The following is a 22,345-nucleotide window of genomic DNA, read 5'->3' as shown; positions in this document are numbered from 1 at the left end:
CTTTGGTCATGAATAACCATAGGATTGCACCTAGAAAGTTCCCCTCCAAAGCACAAGTCTGGGCAAGGTTGTTTATGGAAGACCAGCAGTCGCTCACGCATACCAGCCTTGCCTCTCCATGCCACCGATTTTATCCAAGGGATACAGCTTGGCACCAGTGACGTCACAATTCATTTCTACAGCTGAGGCAACTGGAACATCATGAAATGAAGTGATTGCTCAAGAATGCAGCACACACTGCCCAGTTTGAGAATTGAACTCACTACCTCATGATTGTGAGCCTGACACTCTAACCACTGAGCCATGTGCCTTCTAAAAATATACAATCACATTATCAAAATTTCAAAGTTACAAAATAATTAAAATCAATGTGAATGAAAAAGCATTACATTTTACAGAATAATCTGAATGCTAAGGGGTTGATAATACTGAAATATAAATAATAATTATAAATGAGGAATAATAATTATAACATTTTTCTTTCTTTCTTTTACTAGGATTTCGATACTGATGCACAATTGAAAGCTTTTTTGATTGATTTACTTGAAGAAATGGTGTGCAACACCTCTTTACTACCAGCTGAGCATAAAGCAGCTGCAGGCATACTACGCATAATCAACCAGGAGAGCCAAGATAGCAATAAAGTTGATTTAGATATATTATTAGCCCCACCTGCAGTGAGTAGTGTTAATGGTTTTTCCTCTTGTTACCTCCACCTTAGCAAAGGCGGAGGTATTGTTTTCAGTTGTGTTTGTTTGTTATCTGAAGAACTGCTGGATGGATTCGGATGAAACTTTCAGGGATGTTTGGCTTCATGGAAGAGGTGACATTCATTATTAGAAGCCTTTGCCATCTCAACTGATTATTTCTCATCTGATATCAGCAGGGGTAATGTTAACGGGGAGGTACAGGTTGTTTGTGTTGGTAATGGAGAGAGTGCAGTTCCAGGTGGGTATAGTTTTCCAGACCATTTGATGTTAAGGGATCAGTTGGTGTCATGATTACATAATCATCAAAAGATTCACTGGTTTTTGTTTGGAAATATTTAATGAATTCCACTGTAGACATTGTATTCTCTTCTAAAATTTTCCATTATTTACAAGCCATGTCTAATATGCTAAACCTAAAATTTACACTACCCAATCATTTTCCTTTTTTCATTTTACTTATCATGAATCCATTCTTCCTGTTTCTGAAAAATAAAACAAAATATATTTTACCTTTGAGAAAAAGTTTTGGTACATAAGAAAAGTTTGAATTTGTAAACTGTAAAAAAAAAAATGTATTTTCAACTGTTTTTCAGACATCTTCAACAGACACGTCAGATTCATTATCAGCATTGGATATTGCAGAACAACTCACTTATTTAGACCATAAAATTTTTATTGCAATTCGCAGTGAGTAAGTATTCTATCAAACATTGCAAACTCAAATAATACAAATATACTTCTTCAGTTTCAGCTTCATGCTATTTCTCCTTGTAATTTTGGACCTTATTTTTACCTTGTTTTTTGGTTCTTATTTTGTTAATGGATATGTTTACAAAGTAATTAAGATGCAGGTTTAAATTTTAAAACCTAATGAACCAACTATATAATGCAGTGCATGAGTCAGTAATGTCTCAACATTCTAGTAGTAGAAATTAACATCATTGTGAAACTTATGCTGACAATGATCAAGTCCAAAAATTAAGTAACAGATTAGAAATACTTAGGCTGAGATTTATGTATGTAACCATTTATTTTAGATTAACTTCACTCTTTGACAAATTTCCCCAAAATGAAGAAGAATACTTAGAAAAGGAAAAGTATGTGTAAGAAAGTTCAGAATTTCTTGTAAATTTGGAAAATAGTTTAGTGTACAAGTTCATTGGGTCTTAGTTCTCAACTGCTTCACCTACAGCATTTAATCAAAAATTTAGGTGGAGTTGTTATGAGATGTTCTTCTGTTGATATGTATTAGACACAATGTCTCCCAGTGCTAACAATACCTGGAGTTACTGCTCCTTACAGGAATACTGTGGCTTGTATGGTTTTACACCCTGGTTTACTTTTAAAGTGTAAGTAGTAGTCTCTTACTGGAAGAAGTCTGAGATACTCTTTTATTGCAATGAATAGACCATGATTTTAACCACATATATATATTCTTCTAGGTTAGTATAACCTAGACTAGTTTTCAAATTTAGTTACTTGCATTCTTTGTGTAAATAGTTCTTTGAAGGAACAAGTTACCTTGTATATATTCAGATCAGAAAGTATGTCCTCTTTGTGAAACAAAGCAAACAGAATAATGTGCTTTGCAGCAAAGAAATAGCTATTCTTTGCATTGAAATTTCAACTCATTGACTATACCTAGTACTTTTAGCTGTTTTCTGAAACCTATAGAAAACTGAACAACAATTTGAAATGTCACCAATAATTTATTTGAACTTTAAAAAAAAAAGTAGTTTTCTGTGTGAAACTAAGAAGAGAGTTTATGACAGTATGTATATGTACAACTGACTGGAACTGACAATGCAGAGATTAAACAAATTTATGGCATTTCAATGATAAAGTGTTAGACTAGGTTACATAACTAAGGAACTGAGCCCAATGCACTTTTGACTAATAGCAAGAATGATACAAACAGCTTAAATGTGTCATGGAGAAAATGTTAGTCATCAACAATTATCATTTTACTTTTACCAGATATCAATTGTTTAATGTTCTACTTATATATACTTTCACTTATGTAACTTTATAATGAGTTTTGTTGTGGTAAAATATGCATTTCTTAAAGAGGATTATCTGAGCCAGTACTTATAACAGAGAATATGACAAAGATGACACAAGCTGTATATTAACTGATAACTTCAAATCTCTAGCTTTTGCATAAAAATTTTATGATCTCATTCAAATTTTAGTTTGTTACAACATGAAAATTTTTAATATAAAATATAAACAGAGCCAAAATGTGTGCGCAGGTATTTGTAATGTGAATACTCAGTCCATTATATGAAAAAATCCTTTCAGCATGACTAAATATTTTACTCGTTATCTGGAACATTTTGTCTTATTGAATATCATGACTTATTTGTTATATCCTTTATATCTTAGTGAACTGTTATCTCAGACGTGGATGAAACCAGATAAGGAAGTCAGGGCACCACATGTGCATTTAGTCACAAAAAGATTTAATGAGGTGAGTTTTAATTTTTAAAACAATGCTCTTTACCTGATGCATATACACACACCTTTTATAATTTATCTATAACTGATTGGATGTTTATTACATGAATTGATTTCTGATATTACCATGAACAGAGTGCCATAAATTTGTTTTGGTGTGATATGATAAATTGAACTGATTCCAGTATATGCTTGGTACCTATCATTAGTCACTGTATGAATGAAAGCCTGGTCAGAACCTGATGGGGATTATTCTTAACCACACTCTAATCTCATCTTTGCTGAGAACATGCCTATGCACCAGTTGTAGAAGGAGACAAGCTGATATAAATCTCAAACTGACTTCTTGTACACACCACACATAGTCTTCTGTATTTGAATATTCATATGTTGTTTTCATGCACCAGTCTGGAAGCTGTTGAGAGGCATGCAACCAGATGACTACCCACTGTCAGGTACCATACTCTTAACATCCTGCTTCCCTGGGTATGGTCACATTAAAACTCCGTCTGGCAACTGACTTGGTAGACACCCACAAGATTATTCACCATCTTTCTCAACAATCTTGTGCACTTTTTTTAATTCTGTATGTCTAACACTCATGGACATGCTTACAAACTTAAAAAACAAGACAGTAACCATGACTTTTGGAAACATTTTTTTCCACACTCAGAACTGCTGAAGCATGAAATAAACTACCTGATCAGTGTTGATAAAGTTTCTTCAGGATTATCATGTGATGTCAAAGCAAGATAATGTGTGTGTGTATATATATATATATATATATATATATATATATAGACACACACACACACACACACAGCTGGCTTCTTTCAGTTTCTGTTTACCAAATCCAGTCATAAGTCTGGTTAGCCCAAGGCTATAGTGGAGGACACTTGCAGACAGTTCCACACAGTAGGACTGTAAAAGGTAATGTGTTGATAATTGGAGACTGTATTCAACTAGAAGGAAAAATAATTATAATAACACTATGAAATTAGCTTGTTAAACATGCAATACAGCTAAGATTTTGAAAAGGAAAAACATTTTTGAGGGGTTGATGTAAATATGCGTTACCTATAATTTTATCTTCTTTCCTTATATTATTAAAATTTCACTTCAAATTTTTCAGGTGAGTCGTTTGGTAGTGTCAGAAATAGTTGGACGTACCAATATACAAGACAGAGTAGCATGTCTTGAAAAGTGGGCTGCAATCGCCGATATTTGTCGCTGCATGCACAATTATAATGGTGTCTTACAGATATGTGCTGCATTTGTGAACAGTTCAGTTTTTAGAATGAAGAAAATGTGGGAAAGAATATCAAAGCAGGTAAGAAATGGTTATTTCACTTATCCAAGCATTACTAAACATTAAATCTCTTCTTTAACTTTAAAGCTGGACCCCCTAATGAAACTTCTTGACACTATCTCTAATATTACAAGAGCAGGCTTGCATTTTATGTAGCCCCAAGGAAACATTTATAGGATTAACTTTTTGCAAGGGGTTGCATTAACATGATTCATGATAACTAATTGAACTTTATTAATCCCCTAAATATGTAACTAACTCCAATACATAGTTATTTTTACAATCATGCAACTAATCCCTACTCTCTAAAATTACTAATCTTGTGCCATAATCTGAGCCCCCTTTTATTACTGTACTTACAACTATTTCTTAATATAATTTATTGTGGTATTATTATCCAGTCTGTAAGAGTAGTATAGATGGTAGCACACTGAGCAGTAATTAATTTCTTTGATTAATGACTGAATTCCAATTCTACTAGCCAGCTTCAACATTGTATTTTATCCCACCTTGCTCTACAAGAGATATTTACTATATTTAGTTCAATAGAATACAACTACTCTAACACATCATCTGTGATTTTTTTTCATTTAATAACCACTCCAGAAAATAATTAGACACGTTCTTGCAAAACATTATAAACTTGTATGTGATAAAATTATTTTAATGAGTTGTTGAAAGAGAAGTTAGGTAAGAATTTAAACTGTAAGGTTATAACAGCAAGTACCATATTCAGTGACATTAACATACTTACCAAGGGTGACATATGTAGTTTAACTGCAGGCTAACATACTAAATGTTGTGTGTTCAAAGCAAGTGAGAAGAAAAAACTTGAAGTTAATGAGAGTTTTTACCAAGGGCAGCAAGAAAAAGGAATTTTGAAATCTAGACTGATTAAAAAATTAAATGAAGATGTATACAGTGAAAGATGAATCTGATCTTTAGTAATTATGATAACTATGAGTATGTTTCAGTTTTATTAGTCCTCCTCAGCAAAGTATCCTCTAACACATAATTACCAGACTTTAGACCTTTTGTGAAAATTATCCATTGGTTAATAATTTAAAATATTAGAAGATTTCCCATGGGTGTCTTCTATATCAGTGGTTCTCAACCATTTTTTGCTTTTGGACCCCTGTGATTCTTACTTTACTCTCCTGGGCCCTTATCCCTATTCAATGTTTAAAAAATCTTATTGTGATAAATATTATTAGGAATTGTATTTTAAAAATATCATTAAAGCATTTTGTGCATTGCAGAAGTATCAGCAATTTATTGCAAATAAACCCCTTCAGGTAGATGGACCTGCTCGATCTGTAGAAAAGCTTCTAGTAGAAACTCCATAAGATGTACCCAGTGTAAGCTATGGATGCATAAGAGGTGCAGCAACATCAAAGGAAAGTTAACCAGAAAGATAGCTTTTGTGTGCAGCAGATGCACAGAAAACTGATTCCATCATATGCCAGGGGGAGAAACTAAAAGTAGTTGATAGCTTCTGCTACCTAGGTGACCGAGTCTCATGTGAACCCTGGTTGAGAACCATTGCTCTTTATGAATGCCATGTACTTAAGCATGTTATTTAGTGCATGACTGCAGTTTAATCCATTATTAGAATAATTAGATATAAACACTTCTAAAAGAGACTCACAAAGCAAGTTTTAATTCTGAGCAAAACTTGTAAGGTGTTAGCAATTTTGGTTACAGTAATTTAAGATATTTTTGATCATTAACCTCATTTTTTTATGTGTCTAATTTTCCCACTCCAAGTATCATATTCTGATAAGTATGGATGTTTCAAATTCATGGTGTATTTAAAATTAAAAATAAAGTTTATTAGTCAAAGACCACAAACACGTGTGTGTGTTTTTGCATGTGGAGGCATGTGGAGGCATGTGGCTTAGTGTGTTGCATTCACAATTGTAAGATTGTGGTTTCAATTCTTGGACCAGAGATGCATTATGTTCTTGAGAAAAATGCTTCCTTTTACCTTCTCATGATATAACATCCGGTGTCCATGCTGGCATGGGTTGGATAGTTTGACCAGAGCTGGTAAGCTGGGGAGCTGTACCAGACACCAGTCTGATTTAGCATGGTTTCTACAGCTGGATGCCCTTCCTAACACCAACCGCTTAACAGGGTGTGCAGGGTGCTTTTATGTGGTGCTGCCCTCAGCTGACAAAAATGAGTAACCTTGTGATAGACTGGCATCCTGTCAAGTGTGTGTGTCAATATACATGCCACAGAATTTAGGAAACCAGCCTTATGAGCCTATGGTTTGGGAAAGACCTTTGATACTTTGTGAGATTATATATATATATGTGTGTGTGCGTGTGTATATATATATATATATGTATAAACACACAGTATATATTTTCATGAGCTATTAATAGTTTATGTGATGGAAACAACTCAAACAGTGCCTTCACACAATCTTCAGGATGATAGAATAAAAGAAAATATGAGAAAAGGTGAGATGAAAGTAGATGTAAAAGTTGGAAGGTTGAAAGCAAGAAAAAGAAAAATGTGGGAGAATTAGAGTTATGTCCACTTTGACCGTAAAGTCATAATGCTGAATGGTTAAGGGCCTGCAGTACAGCTGCTCAACCCAGAGAAGGTGGTATTTTCCAATTTACCAACAGAAACTCATCCATATGTTTACATCTGCTGAAAATTTCAGATCTAGAATTTAGTAGTGTATGGAGTTCCTAGATCTGAAAAGAATCTGTGATCTTTCAGCTATGCATAGCTTACATTTTTTTTTTTTTTGATTTGTTGACATATGGTGTGGACTTTTGAACTATTTTCCACCTGATTAAATGTGGTGTGGCAATAGACTTCAAACTCTGTATGTGGCTAGCCAACTTAGTGGCTTTACTTTGCTCAATGTCAGCTGTATGAGTCCACCTCTAACACCTATACAGAAGGATTGAAGTCACCATTGTGAGTCTTGTTGGAAAACTGATGGAATTGCTTTTCCATATGTTATTAAGCTTCAAGTTTCATCATGACAGCAGAGACTAAACTGAATCTTGCTATCTCCTTTTGAGATTTGTTGTCCTCATCAACTCTCTCTTTTTATTTTTAAGCCTGATACTTAAAAATCCTGGGGCTGATTCATTTGACTAAAACACTTCAAGGTATTGCTCCAGCATGGCCTGTGGTCCAGTGACTGAAACAAAAGAAAAAGATTATATATATAATATATATATATATATATATATATATTTTGTTGTTGTACTTGGGGATGGTCATATTGCCAGTTTATATATATATATATATATATATAGAGAGAGAGAGAGAGAGAGAGAGAAAGAGAGAGAGACAGACAGACAGACAGAAAGAGATCAAAGAAATGTTCACTAAATACAGTAGTAAAATTTTTGATTTACTGAAATCAAATTCACTTCTAGTAAAAGTAAAGAAGCACCTAGTGACAGTTGCAACTGACTCTGATAAGGGAATAGGCCATGAATATTTGTTACTCTCTCTGTAAATGTCTAATTCTGATGTCCACTGGAATCCAGTGCAGTGCAGTGCAGTGCAGTGCAGTGCAGTGCAGTGCAGTTCAGTTCTGGTGATACCCATAGAGATAAGAAAACTATAAGCGTGTACTTTTATCTCAGAACCCCACCCCGCAAAACCCGTTAATGACATGTTAATTTCAGATGCTGTTGATTACTTGAGATTATTCCCCACCTCTCATTCATAGCCATTTGTAACTGCTGCTAGATACTTGTTTACTTTCTCTCAAATGGTAGATAATTTCAACCTTCCCTTGTCATCCAAATCTATTCCACTGGTAACTCAGCAATTTTTCTTATATAATTTTAGAATGGCAAATAATATGAACAGAAGAAAAACATGGGAGGGACAAGTTTTAACAAAAGTTGTTTTAGTTTAACATATAAATAAGGTATCTGTTATCAATTAGTGTTTAGATATATTAGAATGTAGTGTAGAAATTAGAAAATTCTTCCTGACTTTAAAGTCAAGTCAGTAGTACACAAATCTTTAAGCTCTAAAATGTTTTAGTTTAAACCCGTTAGCAGTCAAACCAGCCAGATCAGGGATCTCACACCTACTCTATAAAGTGTTTTTTAAAATAAACAATCGCCTCATCCAAAGTCTGAAAGCTACAAGATAATGTATGAGAAATTCAAAACAATGTGGATAAATACACATTACACTTGACAGAGTGATCTAAATGCGAAAGGGTTAAAATGATCAATTAAAAGAAATATAGTTATGCCAGTAGAAACCTACCCCTGTGATTTGGGGTAGGTTTTGATCTGCTATGATTATTTTATTGCTCAGAATAGGAGGAAATACAAAATCAACTACAAATAAAGTATTGGAGTCACTGTAAATGACTGTATTTGCCTACAGTACTTACTTTATTACTAAATTCAATAACTATGTAAATGCTTTACCAACCACATGGTTCCGGGTTCAGTCCCACTGTGTGGCACCTTGGGCAAGTGTCTTCTACTATAGTCTCGGGCCAACCAAAGCCTAGTGAGTGGATTTGGTAGATGGAGACTGAAAGAAGCCCGTCGTGTGTGTGTGTGTATATATATATATATATATATATATATATATGTGTGTGTGTGTGTGTGTATGTTTGTCCCCCCAACATCGCTTGACAACCGATGCTGGTGTGTTTATGTCCCGTAACTTAGCGGTTCGGCAAAAGAGACCGATAGAATAAGTACTAGGCTTACAAAGAATAAGTCCTGGGGTCGATTTACTCGACTAAAGGTGGTGCTCCAGCATGGCCGCAGTCAAATGACTGAAACGAGTAAATGAGTAAATGAGATTCATTGTTAATTTTTTAAATTTGTCTTTCTTTTTGTGTTTAGACACGACAAATGATTGATAAGCTCCAAACATTAGTTTCCTCTGAAGGAAGGTTCAAGAACATGAGAGACGCACTTCATAGGTAAGTTCATGTTGAAATCTATATGCTTAACATTATTCACATCAATCATTATAATGACTTTTTATGCAATTATAATTCAATTTTTTTTTATGTCATGTCTATGCTGAATTAGATTTCTTTATAGCTACTTTCTTATATAGATTGTATCCTTTTCCTTCGCATTACAGTTGCATGATCTTAGATTTTACAATACAAATTTTTATCGATCAGGGAATAAAATTCACATGCCAAATATACAATTATTTCAACATTGATGAACTTGCCTGGATAGATTACACAGTGTCTCCCCAATTATTACTGTCCTTCACTAGAAACAAACCGTGATTTGAACATCACCAGCAGTAACAGACAACACATTTTGAAAACCAGCACCTGAATTAAAACATTGACAAGAAAGGGGGAACTTTTTAGTCCTTCTATAAGCAGCTTCTCATGTGTCAATAGCCACAATAAAATGCATCCATTCCATGCTGTAATGTATTTAATGATAGGGGAGGCATCTAGTTGGAACAGCCAAGCCAAAACAAAATGGACCAGATGATGAACAGCTGTGAATAATGGTAAAACAGTGTGAGAACCAACCTAGATCAGAATTTTATGTGCAGAATGGTGTCCATCATGACTTGATTTTCCGTCTTCTGTTTATTATAAATTTCCAGCCTGGTTTGTTTACCAAAAAGTGATTTAAAACTGGCAGTCTGAAAATATGAAAAAACAAACATGATGATAATGAAATTTTATATATAAACATCATCATCACTTAATGTCCGCTTTCCATGCTGGCATGAGTTGGACGGTTTGACTGAGGGCTGGATGCCATTCCTAACATCAACCACTCTGAGAGTGTAGTGGGTGCTTTTTACATGCCATTGGCACTGATATGTACAGTTTTATATATCTATTATGGTTAATCTTACCAGTCAGTTTCACATTGGGTATTATGGCATTTGCTTTCCATTATTGGAGAGAAGTCATATCTTTTTCCATACATGCCAGCTTCAACATGCATGTAATACTAGTCAATTGTACTGTTTCACTAATCCAGTAACAACAATACAAAGTATATAGGCCTTAAAATGGTCTTTGTGCATTTATTGACAATACTGAACTGTCTTGCACAGGAAATTAATTACCTGATAGTAAGAATTCAAATAAAGTAGCCCCCAAAAGGGCTTTAATATGTTCCTAGAGTGTATAGAACTTAGGAGGAAATACTAATAAGGTATGTATACTATAATCATGAAGCATGTTACATAATAACAGACTAATCAGATATGAGATAATAACAATTCAAAGTAAATAACTCTGAAAAAAAGCTTCCATGCATTTGCAGAGAATATTACCCTCAGCGGCAGTAGTGTTGGTATATTCGTGAATAAGTCACTAAGCGAAATAAGTGGGTCTATCATTTATTAAAATATTATCTACTTGTTTAAGCGTTGTACTGGATAAATTGTGAAAATAACACAAATAGTTCAAATACTAAGAAATAAGCATACTGAATTTGATTTATACGAAATAATTTACGAACATGAATGGGTTATTTCCCTTGGCTATATATAAGGATCCCTTTCAGGAGTGAATGGGCTATTTACCTTGGATGTTTAAAAATAATATATTAGTTATGTGTAGTCATATATATACATACAGCGATGGTGATGTGTACGCATACATTCTTTACTTGGCATTTTATTCAATGGTTTATGGATGTATATGTCTTGCACAATATATTCTATTCACACAGACCAACATAAATAGTTTGTTAAATAATGCAGTGATTCTATTTCATTTTATACGTATCCTACTCCCATATCTAATGTTTTCTTGTTACTTTATCTTTCAGATGTGATCCACCCTGCATTCCATATCTAGGCATGTATTTGACTGATTTATCTTTTATTGAAGAAGGTACACCAAATTTCACAGATGAAAAGCTTGTGAACTTTTCAAAAATGCGTATGGTAAGTCAAAGTGAAAAATAAAATGATACTTGTTTGGGAGAATAGTTTCATTATATGGATAAACAAAGCTATTGGGTATTACTTTTAGGGCAGCAGAATTGTCTGTTATGCTACACCTTGTTTTGCTTTGTTGTGAAATCTATTCCAAGTCTTTTTTTTTTTTGGTACTATTTTAGTGTTGTTGTACAGAGAATGTTCTGTTACTGCTGTGTAGGTTGTGTTATATTACTATTGTGGAAGCTGATAGTGGTATGTGAAATATTCTATTGTATATCAATTATATAAGAATAAGTTTATATTAGCAGTAGAAGCAACATTAATACCAAGAGGTAATATTTATCTCTACTTAAATGTGGATGTTCTATTAGAACAAACTATTCTGCAGTAAACAAGAGTTCATTTTGCACCAAAAGACAATATGAGAAGTTTCTCTCATGGTGTCTACCACAGTATTGTTTGTTCCAACAGAACATCCACAATTAAGCGGGAATAAATAAGAATAATTGTTGATATTTTATTGGATGTTAATTGTGTAAAGTTTGTGCTGTGTGGGTTGCTTTAAAAAAATTTTTTTTGGGGGGGGTAGTGGATTCTTAATGTTTTGTATGAGTTGTGTTTTCTATTGAGTGATAATTGTGTAGAGTGTGTGTTATGTGGGTTGTGCATACATAGAGCAGTGGGATTGAGTTTTTTCCTGTTTAAATTTGTGAGTCCTGATATTGTTTTTATATTTTTAAAAAAATTTTCTTCATACCTAGTACTCAACTTATTGTTAGTAGTTTTCACTTTCACATTCCACATTCTGTTTATGTTACAAGATCTTTATACATTAATTTCTTCAATTCATTCCAGGTAATGTTTTGGAAAGATAAGATCAAAATGTTTATCAGAATACTGAGATTTTCATTCCTGTCTTTCATAATTGTATCTGGATGGTTTACCTTCTTCTTTGGATTGGCAGAATCATCAGGGCATTGGAAACAATTCGTTGCTGGTGGCTGTCCTCAGAGCAGTTGGTTTCAATCCCATCTTTATAGGCTGGATCACCACAATGTACAGCAGCATGTGCTTGGTGGTAAAACTAAATGGCCTCCTTTTTGTTTTTAGGGCTGCATAGCATTTAATACTTGATTTGTCTAGTATGCCACTGTACTCCTCTCCTGTATGGTTTGACTTTGGAGCTATTGCTGTAGAGATGGAAACTTTGACAGGGAACCTCACTCAAATTGGGTCAGAGGAGAGTCATTTCTGCATATGCAAACAATATCTCTGTCACAGTATTGGACAGTTTGGATGTAGAAGCAGTGGACAATGCTGGAAGGGTATCAGGAATGTACAGGAGCAGACATCAGGACAAGCTAATGGGCGTGGCACCTGGAAAGGCAAGTCCATGTTGGCCAGTGTCAATTTCTGTTGCTGGACCAAGGGTCTTGTTGAGATGTTTGGAGTTTGAGTTAGATCAAACTACCAGCTGACCAGGAACTTGGAAGTGATCATTCATAGGGTGGTTTCATTTAGAAATGGGCCAAGAAGGAAGTTGTCCCAGTAAGGCTGGGCAAAAGTGACTAATACCTAGAAGTCCTTGGTTTATTAGTGTGCTACAAGGGGGTAAAAATTGATTGCTTGAGACAAGCATTATGAGCACATAACTGTCTCGTCACAGATGTACACTAGGAGATGAAATTATCCATGCATTAGCAAAATATATGCAGCTACTGTTGCATATGTTGGATCTGGGTGGTAAACAACGTACTGTTTTCCTCTGCAGAAGGTGGGGGTAGAGAGAGAGGTACTGCCTTCTAATGTGTTTAAGAAAAGGAGGATGAAAGTAGCTTGACTGGTGAGCTTGAATAAGCCAACTCTGAGTGTGGTTTTTTTTAAATTGGAGGAAAGAAGCTGGGAGAGGGCACTTTTTATGCCTTAGATGTGGCTAAGTAATCTAGACCTCTGAGTGGAACTTGTAACAAATTACTCTAGATAGTCATCCCTGCTATTAAGACATTTTCTTGCTGAAATTTTTATTGTTACATTTTCATTGTTGATCTCTTTTTACTCATTCCATGTGTATATATATATATATATTTCATACTTATATCCTCAATGTCTCAGCCTTTTGAGATCAATAAAAGAACTAAGGCAACAGATTGACAGAATCAGTAGATCGTTGTATTATTTCTTCCACCTCTGTGTAGTCAGAGTTGAGATGTTGCTGAAGTCAGCTTTGCCTAGCATCTCTGGACTGAGTAAAGTAAAGTACTAGTCCAGCACTAGGATCAATGGTATTGAGTAAATCCTTCCTTCAAAACTGCTAACCTTTAGTCTAAATCAGAAATTATCATTAAATCATCAGAAAAAATGCCTTGTGTTATTTGTTCCTGCTCTTAACATTTTGAGCTCAAATATTGCCAAGGTCAACTCTGCTTCCATGTTTTTTGTGGTCAGTATAATCAACTTGCCACCCCCCTGCATCCTCCTTAAAGTTGATGACTTTGTGACAAAATGAGAAAGAATTATCATTGAGGTGGCAAGCCCTTTGCACATCAGACAAAATGCTTTGCAGCATTTCTTTAGGCTCTTTACATTCTGAGTTCAACTTTGTTTTTACCCTGTTGGGGTTGATCAAATAATGTGTCAGTCAAATGCTGGGTTCAATATAATCAACTTCCACCCTAAAATCGCAGGCCTTGAGCCAAAATTTGAAACAGTTATCGTCATCATTATCATCATTATTATTTCAGATTGCTCACGTTATTAGAGAAATACAAGTATTTCAGCAAACACCATACAGAATTGAACATCATCCAAGAGTAAGAGATATCCAATTCCAAATTCTTTTTTCTTTATGACTGAAATATATTGTAATTTTATTTATATTGTTCTATATTTCTCTTTTCACAGATTTCTTTTAAAACATTTTAGCATAAACTGAGTAAAACATGACTGTACAAGCCAGTGCTTAAACATTAGCACCATTAAATTTAGAATTTTTCTTCATAATACAATAAAGTAAAGGCTGATAAGTTTGTAGTTCTAATCCATGTTGGAGAATAGAATATGTCACTTTGGCAATAAAATTACCAGTTCAGCCCCTATAGTATCAATATGTAGAAAACAGAGCAATGATTTTGTGTCATTTTTATAAAAAAAAAAAGTTATTCTAGGCTGAAGCTCAAGAAAATTACCTAAATTTCAAACTGCTCTTACTGGGAGTAAGGAGGCAAGAATTACTAATGGTGCATGAAAAAAGAAACTTGCATTAAGAACAATGGCCAAGAGAAAATCATTCAAGAGTGTGCAATATGTTATATATATACTTGGTTAATGAGAGAGATGGAAGATACAAGAGTTTTTATTAATTCATCTAGCATTGATCCCTCAGGGATGAGATACTTAGCTGGTTTAGGAGCATCTATCAGTGGAAACATGTCTCTTCGGATGATAATTAGAGATATATATATATATATATATATATATATATATATATATATAGTAAGAAAAAACACACTCCTATATTAATAGAGTGGGTATATTATCATCCATAAAATGCTATATTATAGTTACATAACAGTCAATTTACCAATTGGTTTTTTAGTACAAAGTTGAGAAAACAATCTTGGCAATTTAAAAAAGGCTGTGTGTCTGTGTATATATGTATACATACATAGATATTTATATACACATATATATATCATCATTTAATGTCTTTCTTCCATGCATGGATAGGATGGTCGACAGGAGATGCCCATGTAGAAAACTACCCTAGGCTACTGTGTCTGTTTTGGCAGGGTTTTTATGGTTGGATGCCCTTCCCAACACCAACCACTCTGCAGAGTGGGCTAAGTGTTTTTTACTTGGCACTAGCACAGGCTAGTTTTGGCATGATTTTTTATTACTGGATGCCCTTCCAAATGCCAACCACTTTACAGTGTGGACTGGATGCTTTTTATGTGGCACCAGCACACAAAAACACACACATATATAACTATGTGTATGTATGATAATTCTTTGCTATAATAAGATTTGTTATTTTTCAGGTAACCAACTATCTATTGGATCCCAGCAGACTTATGACAGATGAAGAAGCTTATAGAGCATCACTGGAAATCGAACCTAAACAATCCCGATTGTCAGTACCTATTATAGACCCTTGAAAATAATTTCTTGGTTGTGAGAGACAAAACAAAACATACACCCCCACCAGAGATTACTTGCACTTCATGGTGGTACCATATGAATGATTGGTGAAATTTGGAAATCTTTCTTGATATGTGCATTTATACAAATGTATGTGTATTTGTGCATATATTTGTGTGTGTGTGTGTGTGTGTACATATATCTATGTGTGTATCTGTACATGTATGTACATACATTATATCAAGATTTATATATGCACACATACATATATGAATATACAAACACATACATACATATATATATATGCATGTATACACATACGCATACCCATATAAATATATGGTGTTTGTGCATATATACTGACATACATACACATAAATATTCTTTGTATATATGTGTATGTAATTCCACATGTATATCAAAGGAAATGACACTAAAAAATGACAGTGGATGATCAAAAGTTAACCTTTTGAAAAAAAAAAAAAAAAGATTATTAATAATTATTGTTGTTGTTGTTTTTTCCATATAAAGATAAAGGAAAAAAAATAAAAGTAATTGAAATAAAAGTCATTAAAAATAGTATCCCAACTATCTGTGTGACTCCGGTATGCTGAACTTTCCACTGCTGGCTAAGAAAATTACGTGGAATATGTATTTTCCTACTGGAACATTGATATCGTCTTAAGCTGCAAATGTAGAAACAATAACAGATTATTTAGAATAGCTACTTATGGTTAGTTATTGTTTTACTTTCATCTAACTCAAGAAATAGCTACAATATTTGAAGTGTATTAAGCTCGTATATCCTGTCAACTATAGAATAAATTGATAGCTGTTGAACATCCTCAAATAGAAAATTAGAAAAAAAGAAAAGAAAAGAAACTGGCCGGTGAAAAATCAAATGTTTTAATTTAATAAAATTGTTTGATGGTGAAGGAGAACAGTATTGTCATTGTCAGGATGATATCAGCAAACTTATGTAGTAAATGTTTAGCTAAAAGAAAGATGATATTTAATTTAAATAATAATTGCAAGGCTGTACGAATTTTGAGACAGTTAAATGTCAAAGATATAAAAATTAGGAAAACTAAAAGGATATAGGATGGCATTTAATGAAGCAATGAAATGTGAAATTTCAATTTCCAAATTAATGTGATAAGGGAAGGATAATGAAAACCAATACATTCCACAAAAAAAAAACAAAAAAAAAACACAAAACACTGACTATTATAAGGGAAAGAAGGTATATAAAAAACATGCAGTAACAATAAAAAGGAATATGTATGTATGCCTGCAGCTGTTTATATGTCTCAAGAAGATAAAACCATATCTTTAAAAAAAAAAATTTAAAAAAAGAAGTTATTTTAAAGAAATAACTACTGTATTGAAGGAATTGAAAAGTATCTTATACCTTCTCAAATATAAGCACATAAAATTCAAATGAAGAAATATAAAAATACAGTAGAAAAAGAATTTTAACTATTTTTGTTTCTATGCTGCATATACAAAAAAAAAAGTGAATATAATTGTTGACATTCATTTATAAATTAAGATATTTTTTTGTGGAAAATTTCTATAAACTGGTGAGTCTAGGTTCTTACTGATTATCAGTTTTACTTTCTTCTTACAGGTCAACTAATTATTTTATCTTACATTGCTGGGAAACAATTATAATTATGGAGCTAAAACCACATTTAACATTAATAAGGATTTTGTTACAAATGATATAGAAGTTTCTATAGATATCTCCCCCAATTTTTAGATTAGCTGGTTAATTTGTTTCAATCACCCTATAACGGTAGAGTTGTGTCTGAATCTTCTGCGATCAATGTGATAGTTCCTTAACACTCAGCACTCAACCAAAGGTTTTCTTCAAACATCTCTTCTACCTAAGAAACTATTCAATCTTTTGCTGTTGATTGCACATTAATTTGTTTTCCAACATTCTTTGCAAACCTAATATACCTGCTTAAATTGAAAAATGTCACACACACACACTTTTCTTAAAATCTATTCTTTCAAAGAGATTACAGGATTACAATTACTTTATTTTATTTAAACAAATCCTGACAGCCAACTATTGTATTTTTATCAAGAAGCTTCCCATTTTTGCAAATCTCAAAATTAAATCTATTTTCTTTAGCTAAATCCTTAGTATAGTTCTTTTCCCCGCCAATATATTCAAGTGTAGTCTTCCTACCCAGAGCATGAGTTTTAACCCTATCTCGAACATATTTTTATCTTTTGAGAATCTCAGGCCAGTCTATTAATGGTACATAGCTACAACAGATGAGATAAATTCTGACTGCATTCTACCATACAGTTATTTTTCTATAGCTTACTTATCTAACAAGTTAAATTAATGTGTAGAAAAGTTAAGCATTCTCACTCTTTAACTTCGTATTGTTTTCATTTAAAACAAAATATTTAGACATGTTTATCCAAGTTTGCAGCTTACACAGGTGAAAAGTCTTCTGAATCTCTTAAGGCTAAAAGTTTCAGTAAATCACTGGGTAGCACGGGATAACAGAAGACCTCCTCTTCATGTGATAAGTGAAAGGCAAATTAAGCTGGCAAAGTAGATTCCATTCCAAACTACAGTCTTGAGTCATGTTTATATACATGAAATCTTTGTGATTTTCAATGTTTTCCAAAGAATGTAAGTAAAATAAAATAGCTCTGACCAAGAATCTAAGTGGGGGTCGTGGATTGGGGCCATTAGTAGTTTACTTCCATTTTATTGTGTTCAATTTTATTATAAAATGGAATTACATTATATTTTCAACAAAATGTTTAAGAAGAATTTTCAAAGGAAATAGATCATAATGTAGAAAAGTGCCAAATTGGCAGCTTATTCTTGAAATTTCCTTGTTCAAGTTATTTCTCATTTGTAAATCTATAGTTCAGAATTTCCAGTTTTAATTAGTAATATTCAAAAATTCATATAACAAAATTCATCATGATCATTATTTTAGGTGGAGATCTCTGACTTATGTAGCTTTTTTTCAGCAAATCTTACTTTTAAATTATTTAAATCAAAATAAGTTGATTTTGTTAGCCTAGTGCTATGTAATAATAGTAATTCATAATTTTCAATCATTAAAAGATTTATATCTTATTTTAATGAATTTCATTAAGTTTGTTTTCTTTTTCTTTATTTTGGCACAGACAAACAGTTTTCTTTGCCTCTTATTTGTATTCTTAATTAAACTTTTTTGAAGTTTTAACTTAGTCTGGGTATTGAGAGAATTTTAAATGTTTTTTTTTATACATTTGCTGCAAGTTTAGTAACAAAACAAACGAAAAAAGAAATGGAAATTTAAATTATAGCTGCTCTTCTGTTAGACTAAGATTAACTGCATAAATAAGAGTGGTGGGGATTACTGAGGTAAGAGGAGATTTCTTAAATATATAAAAGACAATGATACCTAAGGATTTTCAGAGATCCCCTAAGTGACAATTTAGATAAGGTCTGCAAGTATAACTGAGGACTTCAACATCATTCCAGACTGGGAATTAAAATTAATTCTATGTCATTTAAAAAAAAAAAAATCTATATATTCTATGACACTATTTCCTTGTTGTAAAATAGTACTTTTTTCTATATCTTCTATTGAATTTTTATCTAATAACAATAGGTTGTTTGTTTAACAAATTAATTGCTATTCAAGTGGGAAGCATAAAATTGTATGACATAGAAAATAATGTGAGAGAAAGACAACAAAAAATGGTTACAGGGTAACTTTGCAGAAAAGAAAAATGTAAACAGAAAATATGTCAGCTGATGGTTATAAAAAGTTAAGGGTCATGAATGAGAGTAAGTTAATTAATTATAAATATAATAGAATAATAAAGATTCAAAACTCAAATTAAGGAAGAAAATGATTACATTATTTACAATTGATGGATATTTGTCATCTTGTTTGTTGTTAACAACAAACAAGATAAGAACAAATATCCGTCAATTGTAAATAATGTATATAATTCCTAATCTCTTAAATATAGAACAGAAAATGATTAGTTGAAATATATTAGATGAGAAGAATTCAGATCATTAGGGGTCTTTTACTTTCTAATTATAATAATCATTCACACAAATTTTAATTATGAATTCCTTAAAAACAAGTTTTTAAATATTTCTATATATGCATGTTATTTGATTTTATACACATAGTTCACACATTAATGAACACAATACAAAAGCATTAACCACCATACATTTTGCAAATTTTCTTCCAAGTAGCCAAATTTCAGAGGTTGTATCAAGCTATATAGCTTTTCTACAAACTTTGTCAGGGATTTTATTTTAATCCAAGTTATTTTATCAAAATTATCCTTCTTATCTCAAATTTTGTTTTACTTATTTCAAAAACCTTATAGTAACCTTATAGATTGTTTCAGAAATATCTTAGACACATTTTTCTTTGACATTTGTTATATATATATATATACATTATATATATATATATATATATATATATATATATATAAAGATGTACTTCAATTTAATCTTTTTTCAGAAAAGTGGGAAGGGAGTTTTCTAAACTTTGTTGATAAAATTTATTTTCTAGAAAACATTTTTTGAAATCTATTTAAATTGTTGCTTATAAATCCAAACCTGCCACTGTTGCTGCAATCATATCTGTACTGTCTGTGAACTATTTTCAAATATTTGTTATGTTACAACTTGTATCACTGCAACAAACATATTCAGCAGATTTCTTTTACACTTTATTTATCTGTTGTTTTGTTTACGAATGATACAGAAAAAAGGAAAAAAACTAAAAACAGTTCTTTTCTCGTTTTCCTTTATTTTTTATTGATGTCTACTTTTTTTTAGGTATTAAATTTCTTGGCACTATCAAAGGATAAAAGAAATTTACAGCTTGTTGAAGACAACCATACTTTCAGTAGTGTAATACACACACACACACACACATATATATATATACACACATACATATGTTTTTAACAATTGCTTTGTCATAGCACAAATGAAATTCATTAACAAAAACCTCGGGAAACATATGAAGTATATACAGCCATAAATGAATGAATACATCGATCAATGCATACACAAGTATATGAAGTGTGTGTGTGTATTTATATATATATATATATATGCACACACACACATGTAGGTCCAAAGCCTGGATCCACAATAAATTTTCCTCATTGTGATCCATGTATAACGGCCTGGGCAAAATGTAAAGGTATTTTGTGAAAGATCAATAAGTCAATATTATTTTTGACAATAAAGTACAAGGAAGAACATACATCATCTACATGTTACAATCTGTTCTTATCACTTAATTAGGTGACATGTTTTTGACAAAGAGATGTAAAATTATTTAAACAAGACTGTTAAATACAGAGCTGTACTTGCATAGCAAGTAACTTGATCTGATATCATGTGCTGAAACAAAAACAATTGCAGCATGGTAGATGTTTGTAAGTCATTTAAGAACATGCAAAAACCATTGGTTTCACTTCAACATTTAAATTCAATTTGTTTTAAAATATTTTTGTTACTTTGAAAACACGACCTAAATGGTTTTTGTATGTTCTTAAATAGCTTACAAACATTTGCCATGCTGCAATTACTTTTGTGGTAAGTACATTTTTCCATTAGTATGAGAAATTATAAAACATTTTCAAGAAGGTACATCAAGAAATGATGTGTTGTTGAATGATCACCTAAGTCTCCAGATTGAGGTCTCTGCTTTTCTTTGTACAGTCATCAGTAGTCAACAAGAATCAAGCTGAAACAATCTGAGCACTTATAATTTGGGGCATTAAAGTAAAAGAAATTTCTCTATGGATCCAGACTATCACACATGTATTCCAATGTATTTGTGAGTGTGCATAATATTTCTATGTTTATACATACGCACACAAATATATATATATATACACACACACACACACACATATATATAAGCTTTCTGTAAATATTTGAACTAACTCTGAGTGTGTGTGTGTGTGTGTGTGTGTGTGTGTATATATATATATATATATATATAGAGAGAGAGAGAGATAAGAAATAATACTATAATGTGTTTCGTATGAAAAACAACCAATTACATTAGAGATCAATGTAATTTATTTCATTAAACTCCTAAATCTACAGTTGTAGATGCATATCCATATACATCATAACATCTACTGCAAATCTAGGCTATAACACCACAAAACATAAAAATAACAAAAAGATGGTGATATCTTAATCTGTTTTTTTCAGCTGTTTCAATAATTCTTACAACACCATACTGTTATGTAAGATGAAAGGATCCTATTTTCAGGATGAAGTGTCCATGGAGAAACATGAAAATATATTACATCCACTCATATATATATACCGTATAATGAAACGGTAAATAAAAAGATTTAAGTAACTGACAAGAAACTATCGAGTCCCTTATCTACTACATTACAAACTATATACCAATAATGTTCAAAGTGACAGGTAGGAAGTCTATTTGTCAAGAAGCCAAGATAAATATATGTACCAACATAAGAGCATAACAATAAGTGGGGTCATTATGTTTATAGATGCACCGAAAACTACAGAGGTGATGATAAATCCTACATTTATACATATTCATATATATATATATATATATATATATATATATATATATATATATATATATATACACACACACAGACACGATATTTCACTTAAGTATAGCAATACTAATAACCTGGTGTTAGAACTCAGTATACATATAGTTCAGAATGAAGTGTTAGTCAAGTACAGAGCAGTAATAAGAAATCAGAGTGACAAAGGAATAAACAATTGTGATATGAATTTCATTATGTTATGATGTTCATA

The 22,345-nt window shown here is 32.3% G+C and overlaps 1 protein-coding gene and 1 long non-coding RNA gene across 13 annotated transcripts in view; one reads left to right on the top strand and one right to left on the bottom strand.

Moving 5' to 3' along the window:
- LOC106876029 (ras-specific guanine nucleotide-releasing factor 2) overlaps positions 1 to 16,090 on the top strand; it is a 577,714-nt gene extending 561,624 nt beyond the window's left edge. For 7 of the 11 annotated variants that reach the window (XM_089342317.1, XM_089342316.1, XM_089342310.1 and 4 more), the window contains 8 exons: positions 498 to 677; positions 1,304 to 1,401; positions 3,096 to 3,180; positions 4,300 to 4,497; positions 9,336 to 9,415; positions 11,259 to 11,376; positions 14,115 to 14,183; positions 15,411 to 16,090. In XM_089342317.1, coding sequence (XP_089198443.1) covers positions 498 to 677; positions 1,304 to 1,401; positions 3,096 to 3,180; positions 4,300 to 4,497; positions 9,336 to 9,415; positions 11,259 to 11,376; positions 14,115 to 14,183; positions 15,411 to 15,527 — 945 coding nt within the window. In that variant the 3' untranslated portion in view covers positions 15,528 to 16,090. The remainder of the gene's footprint in view (positions 1 to 497; positions 678 to 1,303; positions 1,402 to 3,095; positions 3,181 to 4,299; positions 4,498 to 9,335; positions 9,416 to 11,258; positions 11,377 to 14,114; positions 14,184 to 15,410) is intronic. The other 4 variants (XR_016238462.1, XR_016238460.1, XR_016238461.1 and 1 more) reach the window with 1 other exon arrangement.
- The window catches only part of LOC128250620 (uncharacterized), a 52,702-nt gene continuing 37,792 nt past the window's right edge, over positions 7,436 to 22,345 (bottom strand). For both annotated transcript variants that reach the window (XR_016238463.1, XR_008266650.2), the window contains 2 exons: positions 9,998 to 10,113; positions 7,436 to 7,645 (listed from right to left, as the gene is read on the bottom strand). This is a non-coding gene — a long non-coding RNA (uncharacterized LOC128250620). The remainder of the gene's footprint in view (positions 7,646 to 9,997; positions 10,114 to 22,345) is intronic.

This window comes from Octopus bimaculoides, chromosome 2 (genome assembly GCF_046866305.1).
Source record: "Octopus bimaculoides isolate indiv1 chromosome 2, ASM4686630v1, whole genome shotgun sequence".
Lineage (NCBI taxonomy): Eukaryota > Metazoa > Mollusca > Cephalopoda > Octopoda > Octopodidae > Octopus > Octopus bimaculoides.
This window is presented reverse-complemented; position numbering and strand designations above follow the sequence as displayed.